At 38.0% G+C, this 21,130-nt stretch overlaps 1 protein-coding gene across 1 annotated transcript in view; it reads right to left on the reverse strand.

Annotated features, from left to right (window-relative positions):
• LOC111867972 (ribosomal protein S6 kinase alpha-5) overlaps positions 1–21,130 on the reverse strand; it is a 29,522-nt gene that overhangs the window by 1,681 nt on the left and 6,711 nt on the right. Inside the window, exons 2-13 of the mRNA XM_023858235.2 lie at positions 18,826–18,909; positions 16,814–17,032; positions 14,223–14,471; positions 13,705–13,820; positions 13,438–13,548; positions 11,606–11,686; positions 7,985–8,088; positions 5,294–5,444; positions 4,118–4,273; positions 2,378–2,482; positions 1,605–1,826; positions 87–299 (exon numbers count right to left, since the gene is read on the reverse strand). Coding sequence (XP_023714003.1) covers positions 87–299; positions 1,605–1,826; positions 2,378–2,482; positions 4,118–4,273; positions 5,294–5,444; positions 7,985–8,088; positions 11,606–11,686; positions 13,438–13,548; positions 13,705–13,820; positions 14,223–14,471; positions 16,814–17,032; positions 18,826–18,909 — 1,811 coding nt within the window. The remainder of the gene's footprint in view (positions 1–86; positions 300–1,604; positions 1,827–2,377; positions 2,483–4,117; positions 4,274–5,293; positions 5,445–7,984; positions 8,089–11,605; positions 11,687–13,437; positions 13,549–13,704; positions 13,821–14,222; positions 14,472–16,813; positions 17,033–18,825; positions 18,910–21,130) is intronic.

Raw genomic sequence — 21,130 nt, forward strand, 5'->3', positions numbered from 1 at the left:
TCCAGATAGGAATGCTTCTTAAGTTAAGACGAAGATTGATCATCACGCGGAGGTGGAAAAGACCAAGGGCCTATCTACATCTTTACGGACAGTGATGGTGGTGGTGGTGGTGATGATGATTCACATACCTCAGGCTTGAGATCTCGGTGCACAACCCCACAAGAATACATAAAGTTGAGGGCTGAGATGAGTTGCCTCATAATCTGACTTGCCACAGTCTCGGTGAATCTACCTTTCTTCCTGATTCTGTCCAGTAGCTCACCACCCCGTAAGAGCTCCAAAACAATGTAAGTATGTGCCTTGAAAAAAAAGAAAACAAATAATTTTGTACAGATGAATAAAAAATTCTAATCAGAGAACCTGAAGGGAAGAGCCATATGCAGGACCTAGTCCTAATTGGAAAATAATATTAAAGTGAACCTCAAAGAAGCAGAATGGAAGTATATGTACCAACTTCATTTTGTTCATGATAGAGACCAATGCCAGTCTCCTGTGAGTCCCATGGAATTTCATGTGTAGTTGAGTATCTCCTAGTTTCTAGTAAGTACTCTGCTCTGTGTGGTTAGGTAAGAACTGTGTATTATGTGGGCATGTACAGGACCCAAATTTTCAAGACCGAACTGAGAGAAAAATTCTATCTTAGCCTGACTGCTGGCTTTTCAACTTCAGTCTTCAAGAATTTTACTACGAATATTTTTCTCTTGCTCAGTGGGATGCAAACTACCAATTTCATCAGAAATGTAATGGTCAACATATTCATTTATATCCCCCCATTTAAACATAGAGGAAAGGATAGAACAGGGGGGGAACAAAAAGCCCACAAAAACGCTGATGAACCTACACTAATATTTTATATATGAAAGAGCATTTCTATATTACAGAAATAATTTACTCTTACATTTTTATTTCCAATTCCTACCTCAATAATAAATTCCACCCTACTGGGTTTCTTATTTTAGTTACAAGAATTATTACTGTTTTACAATTATTGCAGAAAACTTTAATGAAAACCTTTTCAGTTAAACTAGCAACTTCCACACATGAACTAAATTTTCTGTAAGCATATACACTGATAGAGTCAGTCACCAACGTAACTGCTTCATTAAATATTTTTAATACTGGCATATAAGATATCTTTTAGGTCTAAAAAGAGTCCCAAGAACTACGTTTTCTTTTTACACACAATACATCAAATGTGAACCTTAAATTCTGAAATCCCACTTAATATTCAAGAACTGCTGTGCATCATATAATTCCCACCACCATTCCTTCTGCTGAAACAGATGTTTGATACACATAATTAAAATAAAGATTATGATGACATAATTTGTGGTGGGATAGAATGACCAAAATTACCATAACTGCAAAGTCATCAGCAAGAAGTCGATACCACAGGCTATGTCCAAGCTGATGTAATATAAACAAATACAAGGGCCAAGCGGTAGCCAGATTACTACTGAAGTGGGTGTTAATAGCATATGACTTATTCTGTAATTATCTTATCTGGCAAATATAAATCTAACCAGTCACTTCATATGCCAGTCAATATAATAGCTGTGTTCCTACTGAACACTTAGAGTAATATCTAAGCTTCACACACTCACCTCATCATAATATACTTCATGAAGGTGGACAATATTTGGATGGCCCTGGCACATGAGCAGTAAATTGATTTCCTGTGTGCAGTCAATCTTGTGAGTCATTATTTTCACTGCAAACTCCTTCCCTGTTTGCCGATTTGTGCACTTACGGCACACTGAGAAACTTCCATATCCAAGTATTCCATCTTTGAGATCCAACTCATAGTTCTCAAAGAAAAGGGATTCCTGCAGAGAAGGAATAAACTTGTTAGTTCCATCAATGAACACTTTTTCATTTGCAAATTATGGGGAAATTACTATACACAGTACTCCTTGAAACATCTAAATATATTTTCCACCTGTTTATAATCCCCCATTTTAGTATCCACAGAATGTTTTCTGGTGGAACTGGCATGTGGTAATTAGTAATGTAACAGACAATAAACTGCATAAATTTCAATTTTCTTCTTTCTTTTTTTTTTTTTTTAGAATTTGATGAACACTTCCAAGGATGGTTGAATAACTCAAATCAATTATTTACTGATTACATTTGCAGGCTGTATTTTTTTCTTCTTTTCTTTCTTTCTTTCTTTCTTTCTTTCTTTCTTTCTTTTTTTTTTTTTCCTAAATTGAGTCAATACAACAACATTGCACTGTAGCCCAGTACACTGCGACCATAACATCAAACGTATCTTATTAGATTTAGTTTAGTAGGCATAACTGCCATACATCACTCTTCAGCACATATTCAAAACATTTCACTTGTTAAAATTTAATGGGAATGTATCATTACTTACCTCGAATTTGAAGGATAAAATATTTTCTGAGTTGAAAAAACTGTCTCCAGTCGGCTGACCACTGAACACATTTTCACTAGGCATTGGTCTTACATAGGAATATCCCTGCAACACACAATCAGTAATGTATAACACACATACGTAAATAAGCCAATTCTAATTTACTTTATACACATTACTATGACTTTTATAACATGAAGAATAGAAGCTCTAATAATCAAAGAAACAGTGCTGAAAATATATATATATATATACTTCACAGGGCTGAAATTTGACCCAAGAAATATAAAATCTGTACCTCTCAGCTTCCATACAAGCCCATTATTATACCTGATCCCAAGTCAGCAAAATCTAGTCTACGTTAACACAACCAGTTTATTTGAAATCAATTTTAATACCATCATGCCATCTTTAAGTCTGTTTAAAATAGTCTCGTCCCAAGAAGCTTCCTCAACAGAGATCTGTGTGTTTCCTTGTCTTGTGTCTGAGATATATGTCCAGCCCATTACAACCTAACTATATCACGAGGCCAGCATAACTATGAACTTCATCCTTATTAAGTAATATATTTATTCCTCGTTCAATTCATCCCTCTTGGACCAAATTATTTTCAATTGGCAACTAATTTTCTTTTCATGGATCATACCCACAGAGCCGAGTGAAAAAAAAAATTTAAGCAACTTAATTTTCTGTGCAGTGGAGAATACATGAGAGTTCTCTTAGTGCATACTGGCAAACATATCTGAACTAATTTTTTTCCAGTTTACTAATGAACCTTCTCTTTCTTGTTGTTTGAGATACTTAAATTCTGGCCAAAAGAACAAATCATAACACAAGTGAACATCTTAAGGGGCTGTAAAGTTAACTCCATAACATTTCCACTGCTTCCAGTCTGCAATCCAGGGTCAAGGGCCTCCCTGTTCCTCCACCCTGCCCCCTCTTAATCTTCCTTCAATTTCACATAGCATATTCTGTGATTTTTCTCTTTTGCTTTCACCTTACATTTCATAACATGCTGACAGCCACAGAACAACACAAATGTTCTCTTTTGAAGTTACTGTTGACTAAAATATTTTAGCAAACAGTTTTAACTAATTATTTCTGCTGACCACAATATCATCCTTCTCAAACTTATTATACTACTACTACTACTACTACTACTACTACTANACAGAATAAAAGCAGACAAACATTCATGCCTCGAGTGGAATTCCAACCCACAACCCCAATATCTGAGCAGGCAAAAACAGTCCATGCCTTAGATCATGCAGCCACTGTGACTGGCACTAGTTATATTAATACTTCACATAATAATGCTTTGTATAATTAACAGAATATTAATACTTCACATAATAATGCTTTGTATAATTAACAGAATAATCATTTCACTTTAGAAGTTAATGTCCTCCACATTTTTGCTATTACTGTCTGCAATTTGTCATTACCATTATTATTTTAGGAATACTTGATGTCATGTCTTAGATTTCTTCCTCATGAATATCCCAGTCAGAATATTTAACCCTGTTGCAGCCCCATGTCATAACTGCAATGACAAGGTTTAAATGCACAATTATTTCTAGTAGTTAAGGTCTAAGGACTACCACAAGCATCTTTATTATTACAACAGTTCTAAACAGCAGGCCCTGCAGTTTCTATAACCTGTTCTAAAAGCCGTGAAAGCTTCAAGGAAAAATTGTCCTTTAGCACTGCATGTAAAGTGGGACACACATTTCTTCTTACCCTGAATGTGCTGTCAGAACTCAGTGGTGAAGTCCTATGTGAACTGGATGGAGTATCAGGTTCGTCAGAGATTTGTGTTGCATCCATCTTGTTTGATGAAATAGGTGTAAATGGGGCTGAAATTCGTTTCTGCCCCAGAGCAGTCCAGTTGATATCCTGTGAGGTAAGACACACAAATTNTAGAGATTATAATGATATAATTTGTGGTGGGACAGAATGACCAAAATTACCATAACTGCAAAGTCATCAGCAAGAAGTTGATACCTCAGGCTATTTCCAAACTGATGTAATATAAACAAATACAAGGGCCAAGCNTATACTGAAAACACAAGTTTTCTGGACTTTGTCTGCCATCTAAAATTCTGAAAACAAGAAAGTAACATTTTGGGAGCTGGGTCTGCTCACATTCTCAGCTGTGCCTGTTACAAAAGAGTAAATTTCAATCACTGAATCTGGATCTTACTGAGTGTATACTCTTCAACAGAGAACAGGAGTAGATCCATCTCCTGAAATGCCATGCTCATGCTTTCAGAATATCAACAGAATGCCATGGAAACTAGTAATTCAAAGTGTAACATATCATCGCCAGAATATTTGAGAACATATCAGTTTAAAGATGAATATAAAATATAAAAAGTATATACACTCTGAAATAGTGCCCACAGAATGGGTACAACTTTTAGATCTCTGCCACTTCCTATTTAACATATTATTTTTCCTGGCAGGGAAATCTGCACAAAACAAAAGCTCAGTAGGAACAGCTGGTCACAGCCAATATTCGGCAAGCGTTCAAAGAAACTTTGTATCAAATACAAGGTAAGTGCTGATACAAACCTTCTTCTGAAATTGTGGAATGCCGGTACATTATGTATCATTTTCCTAAAGCTACTCTTGCACACCAGAAACATGGGTGGCTCTAGCTTGCTATGACTAATATAACATTTTGCAAATAAGTGGAACAACACAGCAATATTAAAGTTTGTCCTGTTTCAATTGTACATTGTGTAGTTTTTGCTTACTGAAAGTTTAAATAATTACGTCCTCAAGAAATAAAATTGAGTCTAATATGTAAGAACATTTTAGTTCTCTTGATTTTCTTAGCACATATTGCTATGTATAAGACATAGTTCGAATACACTTTTAAAAGAATACAAGCATATCAAGGAGAAAACTTACTCTGAAGAATGGGTGCCTTTTTACATCTTCTGCACCATTCTCTCCTCCACCCAAACGTTTCTCTGGATCCTTCACCAGCAATTTTAATATAAAATCTGACGCCTCAGGTGATATACTATTTGGGATGCGGGGTTTTGCAGTTAGGATGCGGCTGTAAAAGATAATTTTGGTTTTAATTTTACCATCACAAAAGTGCATTAAATTATCCATTCATACTTATTGTTTACAAAGGTATCCAAATCCAGAACTCTTCAATGGAACCAACAGAATAGGTGCCTCTTACACTTTTACATGCGACTGGAAATGGATCCATTTTCTGAAACTCTCTTCTTTAGAATACAGGAACATTGACAAAGTCCAAAAACTCAGTAATCCCTTATTATGTTTAGCATTATAAAGGAGGGGATTGTGAACATTCTACTATTCGTATTCAAATTTATATCTTCCCTCCCACTCAAACCACATGTCTCTCCTGGTGGGATTGAAACAATATTTTCTGTGTTAGGAACTGTTTATTTAAAACCAAGGGGACAACCTTAACTTGTAAGTTACACAACAGATGTATCAAATGATGAGAGAAACTTGTTTAATTAAAACCTTATCACTGGCAAGTTGTGACTTTAGTCCCCTAGCTCCCTCTACACTGTGCAAACATACAGGTCTACATGGCTCTTGGGGACTCGTGTTTGATTATAATGCAGCTCTCAGTCAGTGGTAACATGTCAGAATGGCACAGCTTGACTGTTGGTCATACAACAGGTTGTGTGTCTAGGCCATCTGGGCACCTGATGGAGCACTACATGACTGTCTGGGCTCTGCACCTGCACTTACACATACAGGCAGTGAGAAGGGTATACTCAGCCTCCAATGTGAGTCCCCTGAAGGGACAAATAAAGTGGAAGCTGTGAGACAGCACCCCAGAGATAGAAAAGAGCCTGATGGTAAGACAGGAGTTTCATAAAAGTAACGGATGTTAATATTTATGGAATATATAGCCCTAGAAGAATTGCTGTGATGCAGACAAACTGATGTGGCAATGCAGCACAGTAATCATATAGTGAAAATGTGGATAATGAGGTAGGTGCATGAGCTTGTGAAGGGAGCCAAGGAGGAAGAAGAGCTACAGGAATATAGAATGGTAAAAAGGGCGCATGAAAATGTCAGAAGGCAAGACGATAAAAAGAAAAACCTGAGGTCCCCTCTGCAATATTATGTTTGGATTCTGGATAAAAATAAATCTTTGGCTACAATAATAGTCAAATGCAGAGACTTTATCTGATCACAGGCATCTGTCAGAATTGTGCATTACAAAGACACGAAGAGACTCTGCGTCACATCACAATTGTTAATGTGCACATTATTGCCCAGCTTTCGGCTCTGTTTCCTTCTCTCCTAACTGAAAGATATAGGTGATCAGCTAATGCCTAGCTCAGACAATAATTTACAAAACATTTAATAATAATCTATTATAGAAGAATTCTATCTTCTAGAACATAACTCTGTGTTGTCTGTTGAAAGTCAACCGACAATTCAGAGGAACTTTTGCCTCCATCTTCAGGATTTTGCTTGCTGCCTGCTTCATGCTGATGTCTTGCTTTGCTTACACTTTGACCCTAAAAATTGTGACGACACATTCCTAAGAAAGAAAGGTTAACTTTTGATGGAGACTATATGGCAGTATATCCCAGATGAGGGGACTCTTCATAGCCACTGCTGTGAGAACCTCACATCTCTCAAAGTATTACAAAACTCTGTTCATGCATGATATAGAAGCAACTTTCTGGGCATACCAACTGACTGCATTCCCATCTTTGGTGCTTCTGTGCTTCTATATCCCAGTCCCACTTACATGCAACACAATTCTGCACTTCTGAGCCCATATAATCAAATTTTCATAATTCATCACCATTTATTATGCTTTCCCTTAAGTCTAGGTATAGACAAACATTGCCTGAAAACATGTTGGCCCCTTCCAGGCACCTATCGACTGCTGAGTGGCAGAGTGGCTCCTTTTGATNTTGCCGATTTCTTATATTTCTTCTCCTACCCTGAAGATGGACGCGATACGTTCCTCCGAAACGTCGGTTAACACCACATATACACGGTGCCAAATCCCAGAAGACTGCTTTCTTCAATATATATGATGAATATATATTTTAGTTATTTTAGTATAAAGACAACAGGGCATGCAATAAAGTAGTTCGACATACATCGAAAAGCACCTGAAGATGGCACTTTTGTGCTGAAACGTGTAGTGCAAGAGAGAAGAGTAAGGTGAATAACTGTATGCACTGTAAGATGGTCAGAATAAATCATGGACAAATGCAGAGACTTTATCTGACCATATGCATCTGCCAGAGACTCCGCGTCACATCACAACTGTTAATGTGCACATTATTGTCCAGCTTTGGGCTCTGTTTCCTTCTCTCCTAACTAAAAGATATAGGTGATCAGCTAATTCCTAGCTCAGACTTTATTTCGTATTTGTCTGTGATTATGAAGAAATATCTCTGTGCATTCTGTTTCTTTGCCATACTTGAGTCTCTACCTCTACTAGATATATGCATTTATTTCATCATTATTAAATAGTCTGGAGCAGCCATGAATCATGTTTATAAAACTCTGTGTAAAGGACATTTTGTGGTAAAGGCAAATGTGGGTCACATCCCATTACAAAAACTAGTAACTCACCGTCGTAAACGCTCCTCATATCTTCTTTTCCCCTTAACACTGAAGGGATGATTTCCTGTTAGCAGTTCGCATGTCAGAATTCCAGTGCTCCACCAGTCTGCTGCCTGCAATAAGTTAAATTTGATGTAATGGCCACAATAAAACATATTCATCTTGCCACTACATTCTGCAAAAATAGAAAATTAACAGAATGAACAAAATTTGCTGAGTTTTATCTTGTTTCCAAATTTCTCTGGAGCATTCCTCTGATTACTGCCCTTTTATTTCCTCATCCAGTTCATATTCACTTTTTTACTGACTTACGTTAGGTACAAAAGGTAAAGTTGTGTTTTATAATTAAGCAATTAAGCACTATGCATTTAAGATGTGGGGAAGTGGAGGTATGGCTCCACCATTCTTGATCTCAGCAGTAGATGGAGGTGAGTGGTCAGCTTCATGTCCCAGCCACTTTAACAGCAGTGAAAGAGTCCCCTGCACCCTTTGGATAGCAGGCTGGCTGGACCCCATAGCTGGTCTGGATGCTGTGGAGTACAGAATAGTCTCTTTCGCCATGCCAGAAATGGAACCCTGGGTGTGCAGCTCATAGCCTGTGATTCAAATCTTAGCCTGAAATAGACCATCTTGACAAATTTGTGCACTTTCATTTGGTCCTTTCAGACAAGTGTTGGACTAAAAGAGGTCATATCCATTTCATATTACATATGCTTATTCCCATTTTATTTCATACTAAATAACCAACAAAAGACATTTTCTATGAACCACTAACATACTGTAGAGTTCACAGAACAGGGAACACCATGATTACAGTGGATGTTCTATGTGGCGATCATTGCATTATTCTCCAGTATTATCAGGAGTCACTTATGTAGTCAACAAACATTCTGATCTGTACGAAAGTGATCGCAGGTTGTGCTTACTCAGGTGTTTTGCCTTTAGATGTGAATTCCATTATTCATGCAGTGAAGTACAGAATTCACCAATGAGTTTTTACAATTAGGTTATGGGCTGGAAGGCTGAGGAATTGGGAATAACTGTCAAGCAGGGGCAAGAAAGTGTTATCTCCTCCACAGCATCCAGACTGACTCTGGAGATCGTTCATCAGGTGGATGCCAGGAGGTAAAGCAGACTGTGCATGAACCTGACCACTCACCTTCATCTAGTGCCAAGGTGAAGTATGTACGGAGCTGTACCTCCACTGATGGTGAATTATACAGGACAACCTAACAAAGAAAAATTTGCACAGACTGCTGCAATCAGAAATTTATTAATTTATTAATTTATTTATTAATTACCACATTAACAAGTTCCTACAGAGATGTATGTCAAAAAGTTGTGGATCACAGCATCAGTTTGTGCAATCAGCGGGTACCATAATTTTATGGATTTTAGGAAATTATTATTGCAAGTAATAATGCATTCCACAGTCCACTAAATTGAAGTGACAGCGCAGCAATTTTAGTTACAAGTAACTATACGTGATGATGGCCATGTGAGGCTGAAACATCATGTAGAAGAGTGTATGTAGGATAGAATAAACACTAATCCATGGTAGAATGTGATGAAAAGAAACAATCTAAGAGGAATGTGCAGAATGAAGAAAAAGTTTAAAACAGTCAAGCATGGTTAGAAATCAGTCCTCACAAACTGATGAGACACTTCTTTTAATTTAGAATATAAAAAACAATTTGCTGAACTGTTGAGTTCAGTGATTAACACTCCTACTCCATAATGGAAACCATCAGGTTTGAAGCTGCACTAACAAAAGTTCTTTATGGTCCTCCTCAAACAAACAGTTCAATGAAGTTGCAGTTACTATAACCTATCCACTTCAAAACATGGTTAAACTAAGAAATGATAATAAACCACATCAATGTGACTGTATTGTTAAATGCACGGCAGGTGTACGTAGACTCTTGACAGTGAATCATATCAGACAGTGCTGTGAATTAGTGCAGTCTTTTGTTATTTTAATATTATATTAAATCAGAAAGCTATCTCGGTAAGGGTCGAGTGCAGTAATAAACTGTGTGCATGTCACAACCGTGACCAGCAGTGACAGACACATGCTGTAAGTAAAGGTCAGGAGCAAAGAAAAGATGACCACATATGATACAAATTATAAAAATATTGACGTTTACCCTGGAAAACTTTGTGATAGGGCAAATTGTTATGACTACAGATAGAACTATTGATCTGATGGATTGTTACAATGCTGAGGAAGATAAAAAGTTAACAGTTTAAACAAACAATTTCATTGTTTATGGCTGATTCTGTTTCTGTTAAAATTAACAGACAAATATGATCTCGCAAGTTCATCATATGGGTATTTAGTACAGAACAAAATGATAAGCGTGGCAGTGAAACTGGGACCTATGCAAATATTAGCTACAGAAAATTAGATCTTCGTGTTGCTGTCACTGAACTTCGATTTTTACGTATATAAAATATTAAGGGCCCCACATCCACCTAGGGATGGTACAGCAGGCTGCACATATTGCTATACTCAAATTTAATCCTTCAAACATATTCACCTTTCTGCCATTCATATAGCTGTATAAGATATAGGCCTATATTTTGACAAAGTTTCGTATAACAATTCAAAAGCAGTATAATAGTTTCCATTCCCAGTATGGCACATCAACTACGTAGGTCATTTAAGAAATAATGCACATAATTTTTGTTTATGACCATGTTTATTTTTTTAATATCTCTTTTCAGTCCTTCAATATAGTCCCCCTGCTTCTCAATGACCGAGTCCCAACGTGTGGGAAGCTTTACTATTCCATCCAGGACACCATCTTTGTTTATCTGTCGAAGGCTCAGGTTCTGCAGCAGAAAGCTCTTCCAGAGAGGGAAAATGACGGCCTCGCATAGGTTGTTTCAACTTTGGGAGTAAGTCAAAGTCTGGTGGACTCATGTCTGGGCTGTAGGGAGCATGAGGCAACACCTCCCAACTGTGTTGGCGCAACTTTTCTGTTGCGACATTTCCGATGTGCGGGAGAGCGTTGTCCTGGAGAATGATCGGCCCAGATTCTAGCAACAGGTCGGTTTTTGTGCATTTTTCTGCACAGATTTTGCATAAAATCATGATAATGAACTGCTGTGACACTTTTCCCGCAAGGAACTCTGTCTGTCATGATGATTCCTTGGTGATCATAAGCAAAGATCATTTGTTTAACCTTTCATTGAGATCGTCAAATTTTTTTGGTCGTGGGGAAGATGGACCTCTCCACTCATTGGACTGTGATTTCAGCTGTGGAGTTCTGTCGGGTTTTCTCCATGTAAAGTTTCGATCTTAATGCACGACCTTTGATCTTCAATAGTCACAATACCTGAGAACCGTGCAGGCTCCATTTCTAACTCACGTTATTTAAGAACAGAGTACATTATAAATGAAACAAAATAACGCGCTTCTTTCTCAAGCCCTGAACTGTAACTGACGTGAGGCTCACTGTTGTTGCATCATCTAATTCGCAGTGTTGCCAACCTGTGCATTATTTATGAAATAACCCACGTACTTTAATGAGGTGCCCCTTTTTCCATGACAGTCATAAGTGATGGGTTTGGCTACATACAAATACTAAACGCTACTACTACGTCAGCAAAATATCAGGTACTTACCATTCCATGTCCGGAGGGGGCTTCCTGAACAACTTCTGGGGCCATGTACTCTAGGGTGCCACAATAAGAGTATGTACGAGGCTGAAAACAGAATTACAGAGTATATGAGGCACAGGTGTTGACTGCTGGTAAGCACTGACTAAACTGTTATTTCTCTGCTAGTTGAAACCTAAGGTTCAGCATTACTAGTGCAAAAGCTTGCATGCCTTTCAGAACTATCCTGAGTCAATTTCATCCACTTCCCTCCCTCACAACACTTTTCCTAAGGTCCCAACTCCTCAGCCTTCCACATTCCAGAATGATTCTTCAACAGAATTCTATATTAATCTCTCTCTAAATGTTTTAACCAATTTTGTAATCTATCATTACGTCCCCAGAGCCATTTATAAATATTAATAGTAATTATATAATATTAACTATAGTGATACCCTAAGACTTAATAGCATTTTTATATTAAGAATGACATATGCTCAGTTCTTGCTGTAACTGTTCTGAGAAATTTTAGCAACGAACGTCTCAATAAGACTCTCGTAACCCAAAACATCCCATGATGTGGCAGTTACCCAGCCCAGCTTAAGGAAGCTTCTGGAAGCTTGTATAATGGCTAAAAAGAAGTCTGAATATTTCTTAGTGTTCCCCTTTGTCACATCGAAGCAGGGCCCCTTAAGCCCTGACACGAATTCCTCATGTTCATCCATTACCATTGAAGTGCAACCACGTAATCCCTCTCAACACACATGTAACTTGTGGTTACACGGCATCCAATTGTTCCCTTGCCACTGTGAACCTTTCCACTGCCAGAAACTCTACGCATGCAGCGAGAGCGAGCAATAACACAAGTGTGAATACTAGAGGAGACAACGCAGAGGTGAAGTGTTCAATGGGATAAAAACTAAGGGCAGTTACAGAAGTGGTCACCGACGCATGGTAATAACAACCCCATGGAACGATTATAATTTCATAGTCTTAAAAGAGTACTAGCTGGGTCATTCTTTGATGCCTAAGTTGCTCACATATTTCCTTTTCCTAGGCCCCAGTATTTTCTTAAACCTTTGTTTCCAAAACCATACAATTTAGGGACTTTCCCCAAAGTAAGTTTCCCTGATTCACAAGCACAAGTAGGTTTTTTTTTCTTTCCAATTTTTGATGTTCTGGAATGATAACAGCTTTTGTACTGAAGTCATACTAATTTACAAAACATTTAATAATAATCTATTATAAAAGAATTCTATCTTCTATAACATAACTCTGTGTTGTCTGTTGAAAGTCAACCAACGATTCAGAGGAACATTTCGCCTCCATCTTCATGGGTTTGCTTGCTGCCTGCTTCATGCTGGTGTCTTGCTTTGCTTACACTTTGACCCTAAAAATTGTGACGACACATTCCTAAGAAAGAAAGGTTAACTTTTGATGCAGACTATATGGCAGTATATCCCAGAGGAGAGGACTCTTCATAGCCACTGCTGCGAGAACCTCACATCTCTCAAAGTATTACAAAACTCTGTTCATGCATGATATAGAAGCAACTTTCTGGGCATACCAACTGACTGCATTCCCATCTTTGGTGCTTCTGTGCTTCTATATCCCAGTCCCACTTACATGCAACACAATTCTGCACTTCTGAGCCCATATAATCAAATTTTCATAATTCATCACCATTTATTATGCTTTCCCTTAAGTCTAGGTATAGACAAACATTGCCTGAAAACATGTTGGCCCCTTCCAGGCACCTATCGGCTGCTAAGTGGCAGAGTGGCTCCTTTTGATCCCTTATCCCCTAGCTCCCTACATATAACCTTGGCTACAGGTAAGCAGATAGATGGGTGAATTACCGTCTCGTTTGGCATAAACTTCTTAGACAGCCCGAAATCTGTAAGAATAAGGTGTCCTTCTTTGTCAATTAACAAATTCTCGGGCTTCAAATCCCTGTAGATGACCCCGATCTGCAACAAACAAATGAATAGTAGCATTTGAAACCTATCCCAAATTAATTACAAATATTCAATATAATATAATTATATTCTTACGAGTTGTCTCTGAGTAAGTAAGTTACTGTTTTATTGAGCTTTATTAAGCAACCTATTCAACAGTGTGCATACCTTATGAAGTTGTTCCAGAGCTAGAACCACTTCGCCCACATAGAAGCACACATCCTTTTCAGGAAATTCTTGCTGTTCACAAAAGTGGGCAAAGAGGTCCCCTCCACAGACGTAATCTGAAAGAACAGTGAAACAACCCTGTTACAGCTTGCACTACAAATTTACCAGAGACCCTACCAGAACCACAGTAATATAGCATACATGCACTCAAATGCATTTCTTGGGGTCTGTTTACAATTGCACTATACAGCAGCTATTGGTCACAATATTGGCAATTTTATGCAGATCTGAATTTATTATTATTACTATTATTGTTATTGTAATTATTATTTATATTATTATTATATTTAATTGTCCGTTCCTTTATTGTTGCACCGCTAAACATATATACAGGGTTTACACAAAAGAATGGTGCGGTGACAAAAGTTAATAAGAAATTTATTTCTCAACTTACACAGGCACAATATACACTATCAGTGGCGGCAACTGTCCCAGTTTCTCATGCATTAATTACAAACCTTCAATGTGTGCACCCTGGGTCACACAACACACATCCACACAATGTAGCATGTCTGCTGTAATGGCCTGCAGTGCATGCGTTATCCAATCATGAAGTTCATGGATGGACGTGGGCAATGGTGGTACATAAATGTTGTCTTTAACGAACCCCCAAAGAAAGAAATCACATGGTGTGAGATCTGGCGAACGGGGTGGCCAGGGGAGAAGGTGGTTGTCTCCCCACTTGCAGCAGCACATCCAATCCAGTGCTGTGGAAGAACACGATTGAGATACACTAAAGATTCCTGTGAAAATGGGGTGGGGGGGGAGCTCTGTCCAGTTGTAGAATATAATTGTCATGATTGGTATTCAGTTGGGGTAACAACAGCATTGAGTTCTGCCAACCCTCCATACCGGCTGCAGCTGTCTGAGTGCCTTCATTAGGTACGTTGCACCACCACCACCACCATCACCACTTTGATACTTGTACAAGGTGATCTCTTCGCCGACCACAAGGTTCCTGCATATTGAGGTTAAATGCAGAATATTAAATATTCAAAAAATAAATGCAACCTCTTTTTACCATTTCATTCACTATGTCTTTGTGAGCACTTCAAGGACTGTCCTTGGTTTTTGTAACAGATATCATGTTCCGCAGACAATCGCAGAGTAATGTATAATTACACAAGCTTTCAATTTCTGGCTCCCACTAACTTTGCATTTTGTTTCCCAAACTGCCAGACAGTTTCAGCAACATCTTGGCTGACTGCTGCATGCAAGCTACTGTCAAATATGCAAGTTAGTTGATTGCAAAACAGCTACACGCTCTAATTATGGTTACTGGAAATCAAGTAATTTGCAGTGTGCCATATTTCATATTTGCATTCCAGGAAAAATCAAACACAAGCTGAAATCAAAGTTAACCCAACTTTAGACATCTTGGAATGCCGTCTTTGAGACGGGAATTTAGTATTAACACTTCTAGGGAGAAACCCATGCCAAACATCTTTTAATACAATGAGGTTAGTCTGCTCAATAAATACATACAAAACCGCAATTTGTGTTGAATTAACATTTAAACGTATGAAATAATCGCACCTATCCTGAAGATGTTAACTTCTGTCACTTATTTACAGTTGACACAATCAGTATACATTGAAATATGGCACACAGAACATACAGTGGATACCAGAAATAATTACAATTTTATTTGGATTACCTCATAGGAAGCGACCACTTTGTTAGCCCTAGGTGTAGAGGGGGGGAGAGATAATATTAACACTGATCTCAGCTAAATATGATAAAAGGTAAAGTTGTCCCTGTGCTTATCTGATTAAGCACTACGCCATGAAGACTTATAATAGAGAAGTGGATGTATAGATCCACGTTTTCTTGACCTTGGCACTAGTTGGGGGTGAGTGATCAGCTTCACGCTCCAGCAGCTTTACCCCCCAGGAAAGAGCCCCCACTACCCATTTGATAGGAGGCTGGGTGGGCCCCAGAGCCAGATTGGATGACATGGAAAAGGGAAAATTCTTGACCCTACTGGGACTTAAACTCCTACCCCAGTCATCCCTTAGCTAAATAAAGCTTGAAAATAGGAGAAGAAAGCCAAATGGTACACTTCAGTTTCTTTAAAAATTGGGACTTACTTGAGAGGGATCTATTACAGTGATATAAAATTTAGTCACAAATTTTGGGCTTCTTTTTCAAAAGGTTCCATATGTGGAGGTCTGTCTTGTCAGTCCATGATCCAGTATCATCACCTAAACTGCCAGACAGGTTTCTTTAAAATCTAACAGCTGTGACTTCCAATAAAATTGTTGGGAATTCAGATCTTGAACCTTACAGATCCATAACAAACACTTCTTCACATCAGGCCATACATGACCGTTTTCATTTAGGTCTATACCACAGATCTGCATTCAGAATCTGGTGAAGTTTGATATGAGAGATCTTTGCATAATGGCCAGTTCGATTTTTAGCAATATCAACCAACTACAGAGACTACTCTACATGAAGCCACAAATTGACTTTGCATATATATCATAACCCTTTCATACATTTTGTCATAAGTCTATATTGTGCATTCAAATGTGCATTGTACTTGACTGTCTAGTATATTTTGTCTTTCACAGAAATTCCTTAGAGCCAGGATAGTGCAGTCAATATAGCAACTGGCTACAGGATGGATAACCAAGGAGTTGGAGTTCGAGTACCGATACGGCCAAGAATTTTCACTTCTCCATATCATCCAGACTGGCTCTGGGGCCTACCCAGCCTCCTATCCAATGGGTACCAGGTGCTTTATCCCCGGGGGTAAAGTAGCTGGGGCGTGAAACTGGCCACCCACCTCCAACCAGCGCCAAGGTCAAGAAAATGTCATCTGTACATCCACTCCCCTATATATCTTCATGACACAGTGCTTAATTAGTTAAGCACAGGGAAAATTTTACCTCTTTTTTTTTAATGAAATTTCTTACATGAACAAGCAGCAGATGAGCTTGATAAACTACAAAGAACGCCCTTGGAAATGCTGTGTATGCATACTGTATTATGGAGTACACCCTTTCCAATCTTATTTACTAAATATTGCAATTTTTGTACTCACCAAGAATTAGATGTAACTTCTCAGACGTCTGGAAGGCATAATGCAGCTCTATCAGGAATGGGGAGCACTTGACTTCCTCCAGCACTTGTCTTTCTGTCTTCGTGTATTCAATAAATTTCTTTGTCTTCATGATGTCAGCCTTTTCCAGTACCTTCATCGCATACAGACGGCCAGAATCTGCACCGTCTGTTTTCCGCACCAGGAATACCTTTCCGAAACCTGCAACAAAGGAACACAATTTCAGTTACTATATACATGCCCATCTTGTGCTCACAGTGTTTTTCTTTTGTAGACTGTGAAGAGTTCTGACAATGATGTGTAACACTCAGAGTTACTGGGTTTTTGAACTTTGTCCATCATCCAGTATTTTAAAAACTAGAAAACACGTTTTGGAAACTGGATCTATTTCCAACCTAAGGTGAGGAGGGAGACACTGATCATTTAAACCTCCAAGAGGAAAATGTTGAGGATAAAGAGTGAACATTTTTTAGTTAGGTCTTACAAAAAGCAAGCGAAGTAAACAGGTCACAAACTGAAGTAAAACTGCTGTAATGCATGTAATAGGTTTTCTATGTGTAGCACTAGGTAGCAGCACAGCCTAGCTTCATGACAGTCTAGGTTAGCAGACAGTCATGCCCATGTTCAGAAGCTGGTTCCAGTAGTCAGAATGGTGACCGTGACTGAGAAGTGTATTATTGGAGAACAGCAGTCTGTTGTGAGATTTCTGTGGACAAAAGGACTCAGTGCAAAGGATAATTATAAAGAAATGTTTCCTCTTCAAAGTGGGAAGTGTTTGTCATGTAAAGCAATTCACAACTGGGTCAAGAAATTCTCTCAAGGACATTCAAAAGTCGCAGAGGATGCCCGACCATGTCACCCTGGTGAGTGCGACAGAAGCAACTGTGCACTGGGTGGAAGACTTGATTCCATCTCGCAGAAGGATAACTAGACAGCGTAGCAGCTGCACTAGGGTGTTCCCATGGCTTAGCATACAGCATAATGCAAGATCATTTGAAGTTTCAAAAAGCATTCACACAGTGGGTGTCCTGAGAACTGAAGGATCTAGAAACAATTAACCAAATGGGTCTGTCCTTGCAACATCTCTCATGGTCCATACAAGGGAACTGCAATGCTATGTGATGTGGTCATACTGAGGCACCAGGAGAAGGCACTAAGCAAGTTCTATCTAGAGTCAATGAAGGTAATATAAACACCCAGTGTAGAAAATTGAGAATTCCATTAGTGATGGGTTGCAACTATACCTGTGTGTCTTTACAGGGATGTCACAGCTTTACACAATTTACATCAACTACCTAGATACATAAACAGGCAATTGGAGCAAACATTTTTTGAAGTGGCTGTACTTTTCTTGGAAAAGTAGTCCATCCTATATGAAATGCACTATTTAATTTATGGGAAAGAATATTTTTACTCTGGTTGTTGATTTCATCACCAGAGCCAACATAGCTTGCAAAAGCTGAACACTTCTTACCATTTCAAGTCATGGTGGAAGCAACTTTCCCATTTCCCTACAGATGGAAATTATGTTCTACCAACTCCTCTTATTTTCTATATGAATGTAAGGTGTACGTTGCTACAATTTATTATTACCATTGTTGAAGGTTATGGGGGAAAACTAATAACTTGATGGTATTATTAACCTTTAGAAGTACCACCTGACCTAACATGCTAACAGTCTCCCGGCAGTTTACATTTGTCTGTTCCATAGGGTTCTAGCAATAAACAGTGACTGTTTCCCTAAACATTATTAACCAGCTGATTCTTTTTTACTGGATAGTCAACGTGTTTCCCACAAGGTATGAACTGAATTTTTATACTTTATGTAGAATAAATCCATCCCTTAAAGGGCTAAGCGTCTTTAAGCTCAGTTGAGACTTCATGAAACAAGAAGCCCTCCCTTGCTTGATAAGTGTCAAATTTATTTTGTAGTCTGCTTGAATCCCTAAACCTAACATCTGCAACAAATATGAGTCATCACAAACTGTACTCACCTCCAGCTCCCAGAACACTGAGCACATCAAAGTTCTGGCGGGACACTGGGTTGACCTTGGGTGCCATGGGCTTGGCGACATTTGCTGTAACAAGAGAAAGACACCACAATTATTGGCATGACAGGAAAGCAAATGCAATTAAAACAATGCACAAGTCATCCATTAGTTGTTACTCCCCCATATGAATGATCATTACATACTGCTAGCTGCAAGGACTCAGGTCTTGCTCGGGATAAGTTAGCAGGCTCCAGTTCAACTGAACATAGAACACTAAAATGGTTATCATACATGAACATTTCTTTGGTCTCCCATGCAACAACTGCAGACATGCCAGATCCCTACAGAAATGCAATTGGAAGTCGTTTTATTCATTGTAATGATAGGTTACCCCTGAAACTATATAATAATTAATTTATATTATATTTATAGCAATTATTTATTTAAACATGTAAAACTGTTATTTGTACTAAACGTCAGCTTTTAGTACCAATTGACCGACCAACTGTTAAGCACCCATTATCATCTTGCTTTTGGCAAAGAAATATCACTAATATTTCAATTCATTAAATGCAGCCCATAAACCGAACGGATTTAAAAGCTACACCTGCTGGCATGCCTTCTGTACATTTCTAGACAGCATACCAGAAGACAGAATGTTCTGAACTGAATGTTAGCAAGCATTACACTAATTTGTCTTCTTCAATGATGCTTTATCGTTCCAAATGTATGAATTCAGTTTGAATGATCAGCTGTTCCATATAAGCTATGTTAATCAAACTCCATGTTGTAACATCCCAGTACCTCTTATAAAAATATGTAATACAATATAAATAAAATAATCTCAGTCCACATTTCATTAAAAAAGAGTGGTAAAATTGTCAGTGACAGTACGAACTCAAAATTCATGCAGCTTGAAATAACGACAATTAAGGAACTTGCATAAACAAGAAGTTCTGGGAAAACTAATCAGACACTACTGGGTCAACATTTCTTTTATTAGCCATTGGTGGAAACGCTACACGTTAGAACAGCTAAAGCATAATAATACCACCACCATGGGCAACTGTATATATAGACAACATCAAATTTGAATATCTAACTCCAAGTATAAATAAGTATAACAAGTATAGCCTTCACTTGATAATAGGAAAGTTAAAAATCAACACAACCCAGATTCTGAGGAAAGGTTCCAGCAAGCAGTTACCCCACGTCACAACTATCACTACCACAGAGGAACAACCAAACACATTTACAGATATGTAGCAGTCACAAAGTCTAATATAAGACTTATAACATAAATTATAAATTTCTCAATCACTATTTAATTTTAATTTTTATCTTTTATAGTCAAGTTTTAAACTATGTTTGAACTACATTTAAATTAAAAGTATAATTATTAGTATAAAAATTCGTTCAAACACCATATGAATCTGTACTGAACGATGACGCAATTCAGGAACTAGTACCAGTATTCTTGCATGCCTGAAGATGACGCAAGAAAAGGGTTGGAACATGCAGCATTACCACCAACAGCTAATAAAACAAATGTTGACAAAACTGTGTCTATTTTATCTTCTTTAAAATTACTGTTGTCTAGACTGTCTCATTATATATTTTCTGTTTTCCTTTTTTAGTATTAATGCCTACCGAAGTCAATAAAACAATACGATCTGGAAGGCTACACTGTTCCTATTATTAATGGGACTGATTTACTGAACACTCAAGACTAAAACCTTATGGAAACCCATAATGAATCTGTCAGGTCATACAGATCTTCTCTGAGTTGGAAACCTCATTGCTGATGAGGGGAATCCAGATATGAGAAATATTCAAACTGGGGTGGCTAATGGGATTGGTTAAGGATGCCATATGGGCTAATTCCTTGTTCTTTCTATACCTGATGTTGCTTTCAATTTCCAAAATCCTACCATTATCCCAGCCTACCCTATGAATTTCTTCACAGGCATGTTGGGCTAATTTTGAATTTTCTAGAAGAACCTCTTTGAGACTGTGCCTGTGTTTATCCAGTTGTATGGCTAGAGGTCTGCCTGTTTCACCAATGTATCTTCTGCCACATTCAGAAGGAATACTATAGATTGTAATTATTATTAACTATTAATTGTAGTACCAGATCTGTCTATGATCTGCATTATCCACAAACTAGTCTAACACAATTCCAAAAAGGAATATGTTACATGGGGGTAAAGATCTTTAATCATTTGCCACCAAAAATCAAATCTATGTCTAATGACTTGAAAAATTTTAAAATTCAGTTGACAACATTTTTATTGCAAAACTCTTTTTA

Source organism: Cryptotermes secundus, unplaced genomic scaffold (assembly GCF_002891405.2).
Source record: "Cryptotermes secundus unplaced genomic scaffold, Csec_1.0 scaffold447, whole genome shotgun sequence".
In the NCBI taxonomy this organism is placed as follows: domain Eukaryota; kingdom Metazoa; phylum Arthropoda; class Insecta; order Blattodea; family Kalotermitidae; genus Cryptotermes; species Cryptotermes secundus.